Raw genomic sequence first — 21,804 nt, forward strand, 5'->3', positions numbered from 1 at the left:
GGTTTATGGCTGTAAAACCGATGTTAGGCTGCCTGGTACTATGACGGGAACAGTGTCGAGATGGGACATCTCATTTTTAACAGGCTCCACTAAGTGGCCACAAAAAATGTCCAGGACAAGCATGGATTTTTTTATCAAGTATCCAGGGTGTCGATCCCACACAACTGTTAGTCAGTCTTTCATTATATCAGCTGACATCCGTTCTTGTTCCTGAACTCGAACAACAATGTCAATTGGGAGGATTGCACTTCGACAGAGTATTTCTTTTGAAAATAACAAAGGGTGGGAGCTCTCCACTGTCTGCCATAACTGCCAACATGACGGTACACCGCAATTTCTCTGCACCTATTGTTTTAATTAATATTGATTACTTTGTCCGAGAAATCATGTGGCAGACGCAGAGCCAGCATGGTTCATCTTCACGGACTAAATTCATGCCTTAGGCATAAAACAAACAGTCCACTCCATGCTTGCCATAAATTGTGCATTTGTAATGCCACATTTTTCTGCTATGATACAGCAATGCTGTCATTTCTCAGTTTCACTACATACAGTAATCAAACACTTCTTTCTCGACCTCAGGAAACTTTCCGCACTTTGGGCCATGAAGAGATTGACACATGGGTTTAGCTTTCCTTAATTCTTCTTTCTGACTGCCAATAGCAAATTAATTTTGGTTCTACACCAAAATTTCTTCCCGTGCACTTTATTTCATTATTTTCTTCAAAAGAAGCATGTTCAAATTGAGTGGTATAACTACTCTTCTTTTGTCTCAGTTTGCAAGTCACTGTACAACTATCTTGCTGCTATAAGAGACTGAATGCAGTTGTTTTTTGCTTATTTCTGGTCCTGCTTGGAGGCAGGTCAGGGTAGCAGGTACAGTAGAACCTCGATGCATCTTTCCCGGGACTGTCGTTTTCCCGCATTCATCGTTCATTTTATTCAGTCCCAAAAATGTTCCATATAAACCAATGTTAAATTCCCCCGCATCTATCATTCCTCGGATTATCGTTTTATCGCATCAATCGGCGAAAAATTATTTGTCCGGGGTCACAATTTTCCTGCTGATCGTAATAAAAAAATTACACAAAATTTTTTGAATTTAGAGAAACCGCTCAATACTTTTAGTGTATAATAGCGGCAACCTGTTACGCGAGAATGTACAAGCGATTCAGAGTTGCTAGTCTTGAGCAAGGATCTTGTAGGCTGGAGTGCTGTGTGCAGGTTATTCATGCGCAACCTCACTACAAGCCTCCTGGCGCAAACGCGTCTCTGCGACCCACTAACCGACCCCTAGAAGTAGTCTTATTTACAAGAATTAAAATGTAGGCACTGTAAAACTCAAATTTGCCACCATTTCGTGTGTTGCTATAGGCTGGCTAGGACTGCCACCTTCGTTGAAAATGAGAAAATCGTGGTTTAAAAGTCACGGCGTGCGCCAGATACGTTTTAATTAGTCACAAGGTGATTAATCGTGTCGTACCTTGTGGAGTGTGTGGGATGCTAGAGCCCTGTTGACCGCTTTGTTGCCCTCTGCCCAATTGTCTTGTTACAAGCCAGACCTAACCAAGTCAGACCAATAAAATTTTCTCAAAGCCTAGTCTTGTAACAAGTTCCTAACTTGGCAGCCTTGCATAGGCCGCTGTGACCTCGTCCGAGGCGCGCCATGTTCAACTTCTAACCTCTGAGACATCGCCTGAGCCAAGTTGTGGGAGCCACGCCGTGTTGCGTATCTAACCTATCATTCGCGAAAGGTCTACAAGAATACTTGAAGGGTTTACGGAAGGTTATTGCCGTAATATCCACATATATCCTTAATTTGCAATAAGAGAACTGAACTTAAAAGGTTTTTATTTCTTACAAAATGCATAAAGAAAAGTGAAATGAAATGGCATAAAAGTAATGTTTTTTTTATTTTCATTGCGTATATCATGGTTGCAATATTTTGATACCGTTATGTATAGAATAAGCAAAATGGTTAGCGAGTGTGGGCCTTTGGTTTCAAGGGGTCTCGATCGGGTCGAGGATTTTAACTTTCCTTTGTTAATTCCAACAGTTTGGGGGCTGTAAATGTGCTGAATTAAACAACAGAATTCATCTTAGGCAGGGCTGCATTTTCATAGGTGCGTAGATTGCCCAGCACTTGACAACTCGAAAGACCTGCACCCGGCTCCGGAAGCCATATGCCAATATTGTTGCTCTTATAATAATATATTTAGATAACGAAAAATGTCCAAATACAGTGACCATATTTTATTATTTTGCTTTTCCTCTATATTTTATGTTACCCGCATCTGTCGTCATTTTCCCCTCCCCCTTGAAAAACGATGCATCGAGGTTTTGCTGTAATTGGAAGGGACGGTTAATGGCCTGGCCTTGGACTTTCTGTTCGCAGAGGTATTTATAGATGCCAGGAATCCACAAAACAGGCTTGTTAAGTGCAAGGGGTGACCATTTTCTTAACAAAGATGCTAGAGGAAATTAAGTGGCATGCGAAAAATGTAAGAATAATAGATTCAGAAAATATGCCCTGAAAGTCACGAGAGGGAAATTATACGTGGAGGCGGGGGGAAGTATATGCAAGCAAATACGGCATGTCTACACTGTTGCCAGATACCCTTGCAAGTAATACTGAACAATGAAATACAGTATGAGGAAAAGTTGGTCCTCATTTTTTACACAATACCATTTCAATTTGAAAGTAATATTTTAGTGTATTATCCATAAAAATGGTTTCTCATTTTGATTATGGGGTAATTTCATGAAATGCTGTCATTTTTGTGATAATTCACGGATGTGTTGCATCATTTAGGGCTTTTTATGAGGGGATTTGCATTCTTTCTATATATAAAAATGATTAACACATGTTGCATACTGTTAACACCAAAATATCACATCAATGGCCATTTCACAGAGGAATAATATGGAGGCAACTGAACATTACCATACATTATACTTCCCAATGGACTTCTCACAAGTTCACACACGACAAATCTAAGTTTCAGGATTTGCTCAAAACGCAGACATCAAATTTACCAAATGTTTGCATGAATTTGGCAGAGGTGATATGTTGCATGCAGTTATAATTGCCAGCTCTATGAATGTTGGGTAACTCTGGAACTCATCTGCCTCTCAATGAGGCATATTTCTGGATCCTAACAGACTCCATGTTTCAAAAATGATGCGCGTAGTAATGCAAACGAATGATGGTTGGCATTTACACAAACCTCAACATACATGGGCTTTTCATAACACTTATTATCTAAAGAAGAATCAAACCTTTAAAGTACATATAGTAACACGAAAAAGGTTTGAAATTACTGTTGAAAGCAGCACAGGAAAAGAGCTACAGTGCTTTTGGTATCTGAACTCCATAGTTATTACTAGGGCTAGGATTTTCATGATGGATCGTTAATTTTTTGGTAAGACTGATACCTAATTCCTTAAATATATATAAATGCTTGTTAAGAAAAATATACTTTGTTAAATCATATCTATACATAAATGGTCATTTCTATGTGATCGTCCTTTTCACTCTTTCAGGTAGTAAATACCTTTTCTCATTCAGTTTCTTTCTTCCATGTTCAATTGAGTCGTTGTATTTCTCTGAATTACACATGGCATTTTGTTTCCTGGAAAATGGTAAGAACCTACCGTCCTCCCCTATTTCTGTGGAATTCACAATATGGACTTTACCCTTGCGTAACAGTGAGCAGGTAGCTACTTAAGCCTAACCTTTGTAATCTGGTGTGTCTCAGAAGTTACTGAATCTTGTTGAATTCGGAAGTGTGTGTTCTGTGTAGTATAGTTCAGGAAAAAATGCCTAAAGTGAAGCAAAGTATCCAAGTAAAATTACAACAGTTCGTATCTCAATATGGTGAGAAAGTATTCACGAGTGATGGTAAAATATTGTATTGTAAACTGTGCGATGTAAGAGTAACAGCAGAGAAGTCATTTAACGTTCAGCAGCATGTGGCAACAGAAAAATACAAACGTGGAGTACAACGAATCGAAAATGGAAAGGCACTACAACAAATGCTCCTAGGAGAATCTTCTTCACCATTTTGTGAAGAATGTTGTACAGCCTTTCTTTGTACCAACATTCCCTTAAATAAGCTGAATCATCCAAAATTTAGTGAATTCTTAGAAAAATACACTGGCAAATCTCTTCCCAATCCTTCCACTTTAAGAAAAAACTACATTAACCCCTCAGCGCCGACCTCTATAGGTGGTATAGACCCTCTTTTCTTCCGTAGCCGCCGACCTCTATACGTGGTATAGACCCATACATGGTTTCACGTTTACGGCTATAGCGCGAAGAGTTTTGGAGTTATGGATACGCAAATTGTTGTGTTTCCACGAAGAAATTTTGGAGTTTATCAGTGTTGTAAAATAAGAATTGAAGATCGTTAAAATGTAGTTGTTTTTGCAAGGATACATATTTGTCAAGTAAGTCTGAGCCCTAATCTCTGTTTTTCTTTTAAGTCTGTTTGCTTCATTCTTTCCCGCAGAATAAAATAAAGAAATGATGATCTGAGTAGTTTGTCTTTTCGCGTGATGTTCTTTGTTCTATTAGTACAGTGACAGTGCGGTTTATTTGTTATATTTACCTTTATTTCTCAGCTTATAATATTTTCGTAACTCTCCACGAGCGCTCTGTGTAGGTATCAGTTAGTGATGCTTTCTGTCATATGATATGAGAACCAACTGTAAATGGTGTAGATCACATTTGAAAGATGATGTCTCAACCTTTTATCTGATATATGTATCGAGTTGGTTTATTTCGTCATAAATGATATTCCCCTCATTCAGTTTCGTACTGCTGCCTTCGGTCTCGCTGCAGCTTCATCAGTCCGTGTGACGCGCCGCGCTCAATGGTAGCTCCAGCCGTGGTTTGACTGACAGTAACGTGCTTGATATATTGTATAATTCAGATGAAAGTTTAGTCGGAAGTAGTAGTGACAGTATTAGCAGCAGTGACAATGAAATAGATGATTTGGCTGTGGCGGATGCAGTGGTAAATGATGAGAGCGACGATGAGGAGGAACCAGTACTTGGAAATTTCGTGTGGGGAGACTATGGATAATTACACAGGTCAGAGGGAAGTTTTCAACAGTGAATTCGGACCAAGAGGTGGTGCACAAAATATCAGGGGAATCGTTGAATGTTTTGAAACGTTCTTTGATATTAGCGTAGTAGAGTTAATTGTGAAAGAAAGTAACAGGTATGCGGAGCAATATCAAAATGCTCGTGGAAATCTTTTTTCGTTTCGGTCACCCGTTCGAACCTGGACACCTGTCACAGTAAATGAAATTTATACTGTGTTAGCTTTATTTCTGTTGATGGGCATTGTACAAAAGCCAACATCTCGGTCTTATTTTTCGAAGGGCAGGGTCATATCAACACCTGGGTTTTCAGATGTCATAAGTACGGACAGGTTTGAAATGATATGTAGGTTTTTGCATTTTATAGACAATAACAGCTTGTCTACATACCAAGGGCCTCGCAAACTGTTCAAAATATATCCTATTCTGTGTCATTTGAATAACAAATTTCAGTCCCTGTACTTACCACAGCAAAATATTGCTACTGATGAAAGTCTGACTCTGTGGAAAGGGCGCCTCTCGTTTCAGCAATACTTGCCCCTAAAGGCCTCAAAATTTGGCATAAAAACATTCGAACTGTGTGAGTCAAGTACTGGTTATTTGTGGTGTTTTCTTGTATACACAGGGAAAGGAACTCTCATTGAATCAACTCTTATCACACCCAAAACTCCGAAAACTGCAGCAATTGTCTTGAAATTGTTAGAACCTTTGTTAGGCCGCGGACACACCTTATGGATGGACAATTACTACAATAGTCCAGAATTAGTGAGGGCTCTAAAACATCATCATTCAACAGACTGTGTTGGGACACTGAAACTGAACAGAAAAAACGTTCCCAAGGAAGTAAAAGAAAAAAAAACTTAAGAAGGGGGAAATAATAGCTAGGCATTCTGGGCCCGTCACTGTGCTAAAAGGGTGTGACAAAAAAATGTTACGTTCGTGTCCACATACCACAATGAAGAAACAAGACATGTTACTAAGAGGGGGAAAGAAACAGTAAAGCCTTTATGTGCGATAGATTACAACTATGGCATGGGGGGCGTTGATCTCAAGGACCAGTTACTACATATGTTTTTAGTCGAAAGAAAGAGAACAACTAAATGGTATATAAAGCTGTTCAAAAGACTATTGAATGCAACCGTCCTAAATTCTCTAATAATATTCAGACAAGCCACAGGGACAAGCATTGAGCAGTTATCTTATCGAATTCAGCTGGTAGAAGGTTTGTTTACAAAATACGCTCGCACGGGCGGGGAGCGAAACATTCAAGGCCGGCGCGCATCAGATAATACAGTTCTAAGGTTGCAAGAAAGACATTATATCAAGAAATTAGCACCAAAAAGTGAGAAATCCAAACCTCAGAGACGTTGTGTCGTGTGTTCAAAACACGGCAAAAAGAAGACGTCGGTGTACTGCTGCCAGGAGTGTGACGTGGGTCTCTGTCTCAAAGAGTGCTTCGAACTCTATCACACGAAACTAAATTACTAAGGTAATGTGAAAAAAAATGATGCCATTATCTGCATGTACATAGTTCTATCATAAAGAATTCCAAATTTCGTGAATATCATGCTACTGTTATACTTGTAGTAACGCTTTAAGTGAATCAATGTATTTCAGACGCGTGTAGTTGAAATCTCATCCGGCCGCGGGGAAGGAAGCTCTTTAAATGGCTGCGACGCTGAAAAAACTATGCAAGAAATCAGACAACGGGTTGCAAATAAGAAAATATGGATATCAATTGATGAAACTACAGACTCTATGGGAAGATATATTGCGAATGTCATTGTGGGGATTTGGGGAGAAGATGGTCCAGATGAAACGTTTCTAATAAACTGAACATTTAGAAAAAGTCAACTTTTCTACCATTAGTAAACTGTCCTCCCCTGCGAACCATGTGACCTTGCCGCGGTGCGGAGGCTTGCGTGTCCCAATGAAGCAGATAGACAAGCCGCAGATGGAACCATATCGGATGGGTATCAGTTGAGAGACTAGACTAAGGAATGGTTCATCGAAAGGGGGGTAGCAGACTTTCGGTAGTTGCAAGGGCGGCAATCTAGATGATTGACTGATACGGCCTTGTAATAATACTCAACATGGCTTAGCTGTATTGATACTGCTACACGGCTGAAAGCAATGGTAAACTACAGCCGTAACTACATCCCGAGGACATGCAGCTCTCTCTGTATGAATGAAGTACTGATGATGGCTTCCTCCCGGCTAAAATATTCTGGAGGTAAACTAGTCCCCCATTCGGATCTCTGGGTGGGGACTACACGAGAGGGGGCGATCATCAGGCAGATGGATACTGACATTCTGCGAGTTGGAGCGTGGAATGTTAGAAGTTTAAATTGTCGTGGTAGGTTAGAGAATCTGAAAAGGGAGATGGATAGACTAAAGTTAGATGTAGATGGTATAAGTGAAGTACGTTGGCAAGAAGAACAGGATTTTTGGTCAGGCACTACCGAATTATCAAAACAAAATCAAACGGGGGAAATGCAGGAGTTGGTTTAATAATGAATAAGAAAATAGGGCAGCGGGTAAGCTACCACGACCAGCATAGTGAAAGAATTGTTGTCGTCAAGATAGACACCAAACCAATGCCCACCACAATAGTGCAGGTACATATGCCTACTAATTCAGCGGATGATGAGGAAATCGAAAGAACATATGAAGAGATAGAAGATTTAATACAATATGTAAAAGGTGATGAGAATCTAATTGTGATGGGAGACTGGAATGCAGTGGTAGGCCAAGGAAGAGAAGGTAATACAATAGGAGAATTTGGATTGGTACAAAAGAACGAAAGAGGAAGTCGGCTGGTTGAATTCTGCACTGATCATAATTTAGTCCTTGCCAATACTTGGTTCAAACACCACAAACGTCGGCTCTATACGTGGATGAGACCTGGAGACACTGGAAGGAATCAAATAGACTTCATTATGATTAGGCAGAGATTCAGAAACCAGGTGTTGGATTGCAAAACTTTCCCAGGAGCAGACGTGGACTCTGACCACAACTTGTTGGTCATGAAATGCCATCTGAAGTTGAAGAAATTGAAAAAAGGAAAGAATACAAAAAGAGGGGATCTAGACAAGTTGAAAGAAAAGAGTGTGAGGGAATGTTTCAAGGAACATGTTGCACAAGGGCTAAATGAAAAGGCTGAAGGAAACACAATAGAGGAAGAGTGGATAGTCATGAAAAATGAAGTCAGTAGGGCTGCTGAAGAAATGTTACGAAGGAAGAAAATCTCAACAAAGAATCAGTGGATAACTCGGGAGATACTAGACCTGATTGATGAACGATGAAAATACAAGAATGCTAGAAATAAAGAGGGCAGAAAAGAATACAGGCGATTAAAGAATCAAGTGGATAGAAAGTGCAAGGTAGCTAAGGAAGAATGGCTGAAGGAGAAGTGCTAGGATGTTGAAGGTTGTATGGTCCTGGGAAAGGTAGACACTGCACACAGGAAAATCAAGGAAACCTTTGGAGAAAGGAAATCTAGGTGTATGAATATTAAGAGCTCAGATGGAAAGCCACTTCTAGAGAAAGAAGACAAAGCAGAAAGATGGCAGGAGCATATCCAACAGGTGTATCAAGGTAAAGATGTAGATAATTTGGTTCTGGAACATGAAGAGGCTGTTAATGCTGATGAAATGGGAGATCCAATTTTGAGGTCGGAGTTTGACAGAGCTGTGAGTGACCTAAATAGGAACAAAGCACCTGGAATTGACGACATTCCCTCTGAATTACTGACTGCCTTAGGAGAAACCAGCATGGCAAGGTTATTCCAGTTAGTCTGCAAGATATATGAGACAGGAGAAGTCCCATCTGATTTTCGGCAGAATATTATACCTATTCCCAAGATAGCCGGTGCTGACAAGTGTGAACACTACCGCACCATTAGTTTAGTATCTCATGCCTGCAACATTTTAACACTTATTATTTATAGAAGAATGGAAAAACAAGTTGAAGCTGAGTTGGAACACGTGAAGCAATCCTGACTTTACGTCTGATCTTAGAGGATCGAATCAAGAAGGTCAAGCCCATATACACAGCATTCGTAGATCTAGAAAAAGCATTCGATAAAGTTGATTGGACCAAGCTATTTAAGATTCTGAAGATGATTGGGATCAGATACCGAGAACAAAGAATTATCTACAATCTGTATAAGAATCAGTCTGCAGTGATAAGAATCGAGGGCTTTGAAAAAGAAGCAGCAATCCAGAAAGGAGTGAGGCAAGTCTGCATTTTGTCCCCCCTCCTTTTCAATGTTTACATAGAACAGGCAGTAAAGGAAATAAAAGATGTATTTGGAAAGGGAATCACAATCCAAGGAGAGGAAATCAAAACCTTGAGATTTGCAGATGATATTGTTATTTTATCTGAGACTGCAGAAGATCATGAGAAGCTGCTGAATGGTATGGACGAAGTGTTGGGTAAGGAGTACAAGATGAAAATAAGTAAGTCCAAAACAAAAGTAATGGAGTGCAGTTGAATGAAGGCAGATCATGCAGGAAATATTTGCTAGGGGCTTTACGTCGCACCGACACAGATAGGTCTTATGGCGACGATGGGATAGGAAAGGCCTAGGAGTTGGAAGGAAACGGCCGTGGCCTTAATTAAGGTACAGCCCCAGCATTTGCCTGGTGTGAAAATGGGAAACCACGGAAAACCATCTTCAGGGCTGCCGATAGTGGGATTCGAACCTACTATCTCCCGGATGCAAGCTCACAGCCGCGCGCCTCTACGCGCACGGCTAACTCGCCCGGTGCAGGAAATATTAAATTAGGAAATGAAGTCTTAAAGGAAGTAGATGAATACTGTTACTTAGGTATAAAATAACTAACGATGGCAGAAGTAAGGAGGACATAAAATGCAGACTAGCACAAGCAAGGAAGAGCTTTCTTAAGAAAAGAAATTTGCTCACTTCAAACATTGATATAGGAATTAAAAAAATGTTTTTGAAGACTTTCGTGCGGAGCTTGGCATTGAATGGAAGTGAAACGTGGACGATAACTAGCTCAGAAAGAAAGAAAATAGAAGCTTCTGAAATGTGGTGTTACAGAAGAATGCTGAAGGTGAGGTGGATAGATCGAATCACGAATGAAGAAATACTGAATCAAATTGGTGAGAGGAGATGGATTTGGCTAAATTTGACGAGAAAGAGAGATAGAATGATAGGACACATCTTAAGACACCCAGGACTTGTTCAGTTAGTTTTTGAAGGAAGTGTAGGTGGTAAGAACGGTAGGGGTAGAACAAGGTATGAATATGACAAGCAGATTAGAGCCGATTTAGGATCCAATAGTTACGTAGAAATGAAAAGTTTAGCACAGGGTAGGGTGGCATGGAGGGCTGCATCAATCCAGTATATGGACTGATGACTCAAACACATAGTAAACTGTTTGACAGATCTATGCGTGCCATATGGACCACGGGCGTTCAGCACGACAATGTACTGCTCTTCTTAATGTGAAAGCTGCCAAATCACTAAAAGCATTATATAGTAAAATGGTGCATGTGACTTGTTTAGCTCAAGCCTCACAGAGAGCTGCAGAAGAGATTCGTAGTCAATTCAGTGAGGTTGATAAACTGACGGGGTGTGTCAAGAAGGTCTTCTTGAAAGCCCCTTCACGTGTTGCATCATTTTAAGTTGCTAGCTCCAGTCATTCCCTTTACGCCTTCTCCCATTTTGGCAAGATGGGGATCCTGGATTGAATCCTGCAAACTATTACTGCCAGAACTTCAACACTGTATAAAGTATCATTGATTTATTTGATAGCAGTGAAGCTGCTTCAATTGGACTAGCCCAGGAATTAATGTCTAATTCTGACATTTCAGGTCAATTTTCATACATCAAATCAAATTTTGGTTTTCCTCCTTCTACTATAACTGCTTTGGAGCAATCAGAAGTGCCACTAATGAAGCAGATAGAAATAGTGAAAATAACTGTGAATAAATTTAATGTTGTTTGTGGTAAAGTGGGGCAAGAAATATCAAAGAAAATGGAGAAGGTGCTAGGAAAAAACGAAGGGTATCACACGTGTTCCATTTCAACGATTTTGTTGGGTGAAAGTTTTCTCTTAATCATTTAGAATTAGATTCAAATGATATTGTCCATTTCAAATATGCTCCTCTTGTGTCAGCTGAAGTAGAACAAAGTTTTTCAAAGTACAAGGCTTTGTTGGCTGAAAATAGGAAATATTTTTTATTTGAAAATTTGCACATGGTATTCATTGTATATTACAACTCAGGGCTCATAACCTGAAAATACAGAAGCATGTGAAAATAATCGCAGCATGCATTAACTATGTACTGACAATTTTAATAAAATAAGCACACTACAATATCAAATTGCATAGTTTACCTTCTCTTGTGCATTTTATTCATAAATAAATGGTTCGTTGTCATAACTGACTTATTAATTAATTTTACAACTGGAATTTTACCTCAAATATAATACTGTTAGGTCATATTTTTTATGTTATTGTGCATATTATGGTGATTTTTAGGTCATAAAAATCCTAGCCCTAGTTATTACTGTGCTATGCTTAAGAATTGGTATATTATAGTAGCCAGTGGACATACTGATATTCATTTCAAATTCTATTCTGATCTTATTTCCAGTGTAGTGCTCAACGTAGATCATTTATACGATATACTGTTTTTTATGGACACTGAACTTCCACTTGATTTTACAACGTTCTTTGAAGCTGTAGGGTTATTAATCAAGACATTTCCTCAAAGTATAAAATATATTCATTATATAAGAGCAAACAACTACTTTTATACATTATGCATGATTTTCTAACACTTCCAGATATTTCCTCAAAAGCAAATACAGTAGTTTATTACTTCTTAATGAAATTATGTCCTTCAACAGCCTATCTTATTAATTAACTTCCTTGCTGACGTGGTTGGCATCAAAGGATAACTCTCATGATATGGCTGCAATTCCAAAGCAGCTTATAAAATGATCTGAAAGAGGGAATGAGAGCAGAGGTGTGGGACTTCATTACAGTTTGGCAAGATGTATGAGAAGAAACTGCATTTTTTATTAAAAGTATATTATTTCAATTGAATTTATCAATATTAGTTTAGAAGAAAGTTTTCACTTATAAACAACACATATCTCTTCTGAACTGTGTGATCAGTTATTTTTCACCTTCAGATTTCTTAGCATCTTCTAAGACAAGGTCTTTTTGAGTGATTGGAGGCAGAACTTTGACACCATCTTTATCAACTAATTTCACGGTGAAATTAGGAAGGTTGACAACAAATCTCTTCTTAATTTCTCTGACACACTTCTTCAACAACTCATAACCTTCCTCCACTGTCATATCTGCAAAGGGAGTAGTAGTTTAATAAAGGAGAATGCACACAACAGTAAAATTTATAAAACGATACATAAAATACAACATTAGGACACACACTGTCTCTTGTATATTCATGAAAGGTTGACAAATTGAGGAAAGTAAGCAAAAAAAAAAAAAAAGGATGTAAATAACTTGAAGAAAAGCAGATGTGAGAGAAAGTTTTTTAAGAGCGAGTTGCACAAAGAGTAACCGAAGAATGTGGAGAAAAAAAAAAAGCAACTGATGATTGGGCAGTCATAAAGTAAGACAACTGATAAAATATTTAAATAAAAACAAGGCAAGATGAAATGGATAACTCGTCAGATAACAATAAAGTAGACTAAGTGTAAAGCAGCTAAGGAGAGATTTTGAAGGAAAAGCAAATGCAACATATAGGAAAAACAAACTTTCAGAGGAAGAAAAACTAAGTGCATAAATGTTTGAAGCACAGATGAACATAACTTCTATGGAAAGAAGACGAGAGAAAAAGATGGTAGGAATGCATTCAGCAAACAGGGAAAATATTAGCTAATAATATATGTACTGGAAAGAGAAGGTTGTATAAACATTAAGTTTTTGGTGCTGTTTAAGGAAATGTGCAATTAGTGAGTGGTAAATAATGAGACGTCAATAAGGTAGAACTATATGAAGATGGTGTAAGTTAGCAGACGTAAGGAACTATTGAATTGTTTTTAAGGTCAGTGTTGTAAAAAGATGTATAAATATTAACTACATGGCATAGTTGAAGAAAATTGAACAATCAGTGTGTAAACTGTAGAGGATAAGATGTAAATAAGGTAGAAGAAATGTAGGAAGTAAGTGAGAAATAGCAGACTGAAAGATATAGGATGGGGAGTGGGAGCTATAAGAGGTGAAAGGGTGGGGTGGGACTCACCCAACCCAAGGTGAAAAAGAATAAGCATGTCCGCACGTGACGAAACAGGAGAAGCAAGGATGGGTGCTGGCAACGTGCAAGAAAGGCGACTCGTATACAACAGGCTGTATAGTAGATAAGAACGCGACCGGTCACATGATGGATTGGCTTCCGCCTCATGTGATCCGCCACTCAAAGAAGGGGAGGAAAACACATTGCCAACTAGGTGTCGGTGGGGGCAGACATCTGACCCTCGAAGCGTGGTTGGGAGTGGTATCACGGGCTGGACGGGCAGTTTTCCTTACCAAGGGGATACTACGACCAGTCAGTTCTTTTAAATTAGGTGTAGGCAGTAGAATAACTAGTTAGGACGTTAGTGTAGACGTAGGGGGTGCCCTAACATGTGGTCCGGGTCATCCGCCCATGTTGGAGGCAGCTCAGTAGATTCAGTTAGGGGTCGTGCCTTGCATGATGTCTGGTATCCCGCCTGTGTGGGGCGCCACTAAGTTAGTTGTAGTGAAGGTAGTATTTTACATGTGGTGCTGGGGAATCCTCACACCGGAGATACCAGAAGACACAAAACCCTCCCAAGAAACAGCGACTGAAAATTGGTACACTAAATATCCGTACTCTCACCAACAAATATGAAGAACTTGTGGACCTTATGGAGAGGCGTAAGCTCAAGGTATTGGCGTTGAGTGAGACAAAATGGAAAGGATATGGGAAGAAGCCCTTCAGAAAGGATATGTGCTGTACTGGAGTGGGAACAATAATGAATCCAAAAATGGAGTTGCCTTCCTCCTTCATAAAGATATAGACACACAGACATCATCATCATCATCATCCTAAACCATCTCCAGTTTCCCGGGTGTGGTATATGAGCCTCTTCCATCTCATCCTGTCCTTGTACCATTCTTCCTCCACCAACTTGTCCCAATCATGAACCCTCAGCAGTACATCGCTCTTAACTAAATCTATCCATTTCCTTTGTGGCCTTCCCACGGGTCGTCTTCCTTCTACCTTTCTGTCAAATTCCTTCCTTGCAGTTCTGTTTACTGGCATCCTCTTCATGTGACCAAACCACTTCAGTCTTGATATCTGAATCTTATTGAGGAGAGAATCATCTATACCTACTTCTCTAATTTTCTCATTCCTAATCTTGTCTTTCCTGGTTTTCTGGATCATAGTGCGTAGGAATTTCATTTCAGCTGCCTGAAGTTTGGAATTATCTCTATTGGTCAGTGTTGTGGTTTCGAGACTGTATGTAAGAATTGGTGTATAATAGGACTTGTACAATATCATTTTTGTTTTCATGGGTATTTGCTCATCCCACAGCAGGTGTCTTACCTGGTGGTAAAATTGTGTTGCCTTATTGATTCGATTGTTCACCTCATGTTTTGCTAGGTTGTCATTTGATATAACGCTACCCAAGTATTTGAAAACTGGAACGCTGTCCAGTTGAGCTTCATTTAACATGACTATTGGTTCTGCTCCTTCCCCATACACTTTCATCACCACCGTCTTGGTCTTGCTGATGTTTAAACCATATTTCTTAAACTCCTCATTCCAACTTTGTATTTTCTCTCCCAATTCCTCTTCTGAGTCACTCCAGATCGCAACATCATCTGCAAATGTGAAGGCTTTGATATCTCCATGTTCTTTCCTTTTAATAGATTTCATTACTACATCCATTACAATAATAAATAGAAGTGGTGACCATGAGCTACCCTGCTGCACTCCTCTCTTTGTTTCAAACCAGTCCGACAAACCACATCCTACTTGAATACAGCTTCTGTTCCCACTATACAATATTTTCACTTTGTCTATGAGGCTGTCTCGCACTTGAAGTTCTTTCATGCATTGCCAAATTCTTTCCCTTAGTACACTATCGTATGCTTTCTCAATGTCCAAAAATATTAGAAATAAAGGCTTGTTCTCCCAGTATTTTTCCATTAGCATCCTAATTGCAAATATAAGGTCTGTAGTTGATCTTCCTGGTCTGAAACCATACTGCTCTTCTTCCAAAATTGGTTCAACAATATCTCTGATTCTGGTCTCTATTATTTTTTCCAATATTTTCAGGACATGAGACAGTGTGATACCACGGTAATTACTACATTTTCGTCGGCTTCCTTTCTTGAACAGAGGTACAATGATGCCCATCTTCCAGTTCTCAGGAATAGTATTTTCCTCCCATATCTTGTTGAGGAGTCTGTAGAGCCATTGGATTCCTGGAATTCCTGCTGCTTTCAGCATATCTGCACTTAGTTCATCTATGCCCACTGCCTTTCCTTTCTTCATGCTCTTGAGCGCATTTTCAACCTCAAGCCATGTAATTGGTGGTTCAGTTGTGGTTCCTCGACTTGGCTCTCCTCTATCCGTTGTTATGTTTTCTGTATCTCCATTCAGCAGCTTTTCGAAGTAGATCTTGAGTTCTTGTTTAATTTCTCCCTCTTCTTGTGTCAGAGTTCCATCATCACGTTCTATTGCTTTTATGGTCTCTTGATCCCTTCACTTGTTTTTCACTACTCTGTACAGCAATTTCATATTTCCTCTACTGTCCCCTTCCAGTCTGTCTGCAAACTCATTCCATTTCTTCTCTTTTTCTTCCCTTACAATGTTCTTTACAGCACGTTTCTTGTTCCTGTATACTCTTTGAAGTCTTTGTATTTCTTGTTCATTTCGTTCTTGTCCCTGTTTTTGTTTTTCCTTGTCCAATGCCTTCTTTATTTGGTTTCTTTCTTTCACCGCTGTTTTCACTCTATTATTCCACCATGGTGTCTCCTTTTTTCTTTTGATAGAACTTGTAACTCCACACAGGTTTTTGGCTTCTCCCACAAAGGTGTCTTTGAAGGCCTTCCATTCTTCATTAACGCTGGTTACTTCACACTTCGGCAAACTCTGTTGAATCCTTAGCTTGTATTCTTCCTTTATTTGGACTTCTAAGTTTTAACCCTTGGTTTTTTCGTAATAAGTGTCTGTGTTTCATTTGTCTTATGTTTGAAGTCTACAACCAACAATCTGTGGTTACTGTCTATGCTTTCACTAGGGATGACCTTTACATCTGTGATGTACCTGCCACCATCTTTATTTGTGATTACTAGGGGCCGTATTTTTTGGTAATAACGATATGCACGAGTTTTCTTGATATCTTCTTTCTTGTCTATATATGACTTCCCAGGTACTAAAAATACCGTATTTTAGCAAAATGAACTCGTGAAATATCGCGAAATTTGATTTACTGTGCGAATTGCACAAATAATCACAAAATATACACCATTTGGTGCAAAAAATGCAAAATGGCACCAGAAGAGCTCTCCAATAAATGTTTAAATGCTTCTGAGAACTTGACTACTGTAGTTCCTTCTCATTTGCTTGATAGCGCTGTATATTCCCCACACAAATGCACACAAAGCGGTACGCATTGTGTATCGAAAGTATGTGCATTCAGTTCCGCGATCTCTAAGGCAGTCGATAAAAATCAATATCTGTTATCGATTACTGCAAATAGCATTGTGGTCGCAACAAGATACAGGACCGGTCGTAGACACAGCAGTGCGCAATGAGAGTTTGTTACTTACAAACCTTTATCGGCAAATGTCCAACATTTAAGTATAAAAATGCCAAAAACTGAAGTCACAACAGTTTTTTCGAGGGCCGAAGAATACAACAGTGAGGGGTTCTGTGTATTTGACGTTGCAAGAAAGATTCTAATGTATCAATAGTGTACCGGTAATATTCGTAAAGTTGAAACGTAGGCTACGATATACAGTGCAGAGAATCAGAATGAAGCAAATGAACATAATTCCAAGCGGCAAATAACAATCGGCGATACTTTACATATCATAAAGGTGTTGAAAAATTAGAGAGCAATTTGTAATAGATACAAAAAAAAAGCATTCATGCAAGCCAACATACCTCTAGAAAATAGGATAATCCTGGCATGAGGAAGAGAATGAATATTAAAGGAAAGATAAATAATACTGTCTTTACTGTAAAATATGATGGTATCGGTAGGCCTATTGTAAATAAATCGCCTGTCTGAGTAGTAATAATGGTATTGTTTTTATGTCCCACTAACCATTTTTACGTTTTCTGGAGACGCCGAGATACCAGAATGTTGTCCCACAGGAGTTCTTTTACGTGCCAATAAACTAGTGACACGAGGCTGATGTATTTGAACTCCTTCAAATACCACCAGACTGAGCCAGGATCGAACCTGCCAAATTGGGGTCAGAAAGCCAGCGCTTTAACCATCTGAGCTACTCAGCCCCGACCGGGGAAAAAGAGCATATTCATGAACATCTTCCAGAGCTACATTACTTTGAAAAATGCAATGAAAGCACATCTGGTTGATGAAGTGAAAGAAGACAGTGTTAGCAAAGTTTTAGGAGGTTTTATAAAAGACCACCGTGAATTTACATCCAAGAGTTCGCAAGCTTTATGGTTTCCGACGTCTAATGTGGTCAGTGAGAGGAGCTTCTCTGCTTACACAAAGACACAATCTGACTGTCGCACAACTCTGCATCCTGATAATGTTGAAACCATGCTTAGTTTGTACTTTGGAGACAAGTAATTCAACGTCTAAAAAGGTAGGCTATGTATAAATGTATATCGCAGGGCAGATCACCTAACTTCATATCGAAGTATCAGTGATTTATATGCCGGCCCCGTGGTGCAGGGGTAGCGTGCCTACCTCTTACCCGGAGGCCCCGGATTCGATTCCCGGCCAGGACAGGGATTTTTACCTGGACCTGACGTCTGGTTCGAGGTCCACTCAGCCTACGTGATTAGAATTGAGGAGCTATCTGACGGTGAGATAGCGGCCCTGGTCTAGAAAGCCAAGAATAACGGCCGAGAGGATTCGTCATGCTGACCACACGACACCTCATAATCTGCAGGCCTTCGGGCTGAGCAGCGGTCGCTTGGTAGGCCAAGGCCCTTCAAGGGCTGTAGTGCCATGGGATTTGTTTTTTTTTTAAAGTGATTTATATATTTATTTCTATAACAATTTGCATATTTGGTTTTTCTAAGATTTAATAACAATGATATATTACAAGAGTTTACTTTAAAACCCCTTACCACAAAGTTAGTTACATTTACCCCATACGCTACTACAAGGAAGATTTCGCAGGAAACATCGATCAGTATAACAATTTATTTCACGAAATACCTACCGAAATAGTGTCAGTTTTAACACCGAAATCAACAGTTTTATTTCACCAAAAAATAAGGCCCCTAGTGATTACGTAGTCAATCAATGTTCTACTGTATACTGGCCATCCCAACTGTACCTTGTTATTCTATGACTGTCTCTTTTTTTGAAGAATGTATTTTTGATTATAAGATCATTTCTTCTGCACACATCTAACAGTTGTTCTCCTTCTGGGTTCCTTTGTCCAAATCCATGTGGACCAATGATGTTCTCGTACCCAAGTCTGTTTACCCCAACTTGCGCATTTAGATCTTCAATAATAATAATAATAATAATAATAATAACAACATTTTCCTCATTAACTGTATCTTCCAGGTCTTGCCGAAATTTCTCTTTGTCTTCCTCACTGCAGCCTGTCTGTGGGGCATACACTTGTATGATGGTATACTTAGTGTTCTCCAGTTTCATGAACATTTTAATGATTCTATCACTTTTGCAGATAACTTCAGCTGGAGCATCAGTCCCTTTGCTAATTAAGAATCCAACACCATTTTTCGCTACCTTCTCCTGTCCACTCCAGTATAATTTATAACCTCCACGAAGTGTCTTACTTCCAATCCCTTTCCATTTGGTCTCACTTAATCCCAATATTAATATTTTTCTTCTATCCATCATGTCTAGGAGTTCTAACTTTCCAGTTAATGATAGAATGTTCATAGTTCCAATTCGGTATTTGGGTCTCTTTTTTATTTGGGGTTTCCTTTCAGAACATTGTATATCATCATACTTTACAATTGTCTGAGAGGACGTGTCAGTCTGGTCTATAATATTCTTTCCGAGGCTCTTTTTCTTATTGAAAGCGACTGTACTCAATACACTCCTGCTGACTTGCTAGGCCTAACGCATAAGAGGATTTTCTTTCAGGGTTTACTCCCTTAGCCTTTGAGGATGCCTTCCTCGTCCTACAAGGCAGTAGGTTCCATCTGTACACCCCAGAAGGATCCTACGGAGTGAGTGAGTGAGTGAGTGCTGTGTTGCACGGGTGTGGGATCAGGAGTGTCCGGAAACTAGATTACAATACTCTCCTCATTTCCGAATGGAATGTTTTGCAGAAGATCTATGGAGCGATAAAAGACACAACAATTGGGGAGTATCAGATATGGTACAATCACGAGATGGATTAAGTGTATAAATATCCAAGCATTATATGCTGCATGGGATGTAAATATCTCATGTGGATAAGGCATGTCTCACAAATAGGTACACACAGATGGTCTGTAAAGCTGATAGACTTTGTTTATTGCAGGCAGACCGAGGAAAAAAGTGGACTGATGGATGACGAGGTGCTATCCAGAATTTCTGAGTTTTTTAATATCCCATATGACCAGTTCTGACAGTAGAATTCCTCTAGTGTATGTTTCAGCTACAGTGAAACCTCGATTATCCGTTCCCGGAATATGCGTTCAAATTACGTGGTCCAGCAAGCATCGTAATTAAATCACGTTGTAAAAATCCCGCATTATCCATTCTTCGAATAAACGATTTCCCGGATCAACCGTCCATAAATTCCAGTCCCATCAACGCTAAATCCTCGATCAAATGTATTTTAATAAACTGCATCTCACGAAAGGATAGCATACGTACGGATCTTGGCGTTTACGCCCTGTCATTGCGATAATTAGAGCAAGTAATGTATCGGTACTGGAAAAGCGATCAGCGGTGAACTTGCATAACGGACCATCTTAGCATCACATTCGGAGGTATTGTTTAGAGAATCTCGGAAAATCATAGAGCAGAGAGTGGCCACAACAACTGTAAGGAGACACGGCGCATTTCAACAGCTCTGCTTGAAGACGGAACGAGTTTCGTCAAATGTTTGCACTTATAAAACGCCCACATTATGTCCATGGTTAGATGTTTATATTTTAAAATTTTTTCGACTGTTTAGGTCCTAATGTAAGACTGGGAATTTTACGTTTTCGTGTTAAAATACCAAAAACCGCAGTCGTTTTATTTGCGCACGTTACCAGTACATCATTTCCAACTCGTAGTGACATGTGCAACGAGCACGTTTTCCAGATGACCTCAAGGTCAAGAATAACCGTAATTTCGGAAGTTTTGACGATATTTCTTTTATCTTTCCAATTTGATTGGATTAGTGACGGGCAGAATTGAATATAATGCACTCGAGAACTTTTGAGAATCGATACTTACTGTCAAAACCATGTTTTCGAGTTCAACTTAACCTTTAAAAGTCGATGTAGGCCTAATTTACACAGTAACGGTACAAGATTTCCAGAAACTGACTACAAACAGTATACCGGAGACCAAATTACAATGAAAGTTTAAGAAAAGAAGGGATTTTGCCATCATGTTGGGCGCTTTTGTATCTAATGTGCTTTATTTTATTAACATGTTGAGTGCCAGACCGAATTTAATAGGATTGCCGTCTAGTGCCGTGAGCTAATAACATCGAGTTACTCCCTGGTGCCAAAATGTTCACAGGCTTAACCAAGCAAATGATCGCTGAAATTAGGATGTATTTATGATATATTACGTTAACTTATTATGTATATTAGGTAAAATAATGCGACCCCATATGGGGTCGTATTGGTCATTACGAATTGTACACGTACACGCGCCCCCATATGGGGTCGTACTTATACAGTAGTTACGGTCCCGACGCTCGGTTATACTTACATTTTCCTTTGCAGGGACGCGTTATATGCTGTTGATTTTGATAGATATGTTAGCTTATTCATACTGGAGCCGTAAAAATGTACGATCCCCGATTTCAGGTCAGGAAATATTTGTAAATGACGATCTTCCGATTTTAGGTTAGGAAATTTTCGTATAAAATGTAGTTACATAATGTAGTGAAAATCGTGAATTTCGTAAATTAGGATGTAACAGAACAATATTGTAAGAAGAATTAGTAGTTACAGGAATATTGAATAAGTACCATATATAATTTTGTTATTACATGTAATAAATATAATTTTTGGTCCGTATTGATGATATTTGATTGAAATAATAACATTAAGTTATTTATTAGACCACCTAATCAATACAAAATCGTCTTGGATGATTTACATAAATTTGTTAGCTAATGACTTTCGTCTTTTATCTTCAAGATCATGATTAACTTCGGATCTCTGGACTAACTTTGACTTTTATTCTCTCTTCTTTACTTTGATTATATACGATTTTTCGCCATCGTCTAATTATAACCGCCAGACTATCAACTTTACTTTCATGCAATCTTACTACTTGTTGTATAACAATCTGTTGTTTTATCCATTGTACTTATTTTAG

General features: G+C 39.1%; 1 protein-coding gene across 1 annotated transcript in view; it reads right to left on the reverse strand.

Annotated features, from left to right (window-relative positions):
* Positions 1-11,841: 11,841 nt before the first annotated feature.
* Prosbeta4 (Proteasome beta4 subunit) overlaps positions 11,842-21,804 on the reverse strand; it is a 28,975-nt gene continuing 19,012 nt past the window's right edge. The window contains exon 4 of the mRNA XM_067147201.2: positions 11,842-12,447. Coding sequence (XP_067003302.1) covers positions 12,260-12,447 — 188 coding nt within the window. The 3' untranslated portion in view covers positions 11,842-12,259. The remainder of the gene's footprint in view (positions 12,448-21,804) is intronic.

The sequence above is a fragment of the Anabrus simplex genome, chromosome 5 (genome assembly GCF_040414725.1).
Source record: "Anabrus simplex isolate iqAnaSimp1 chromosome 5, ASM4041472v1, whole genome shotgun sequence".
Taxonomy (NCBI): Eukaryota; Metazoa; Arthropoda; class Insecta; order Orthoptera; family Tettigoniidae; genus Anabrus; species Anabrus simplex.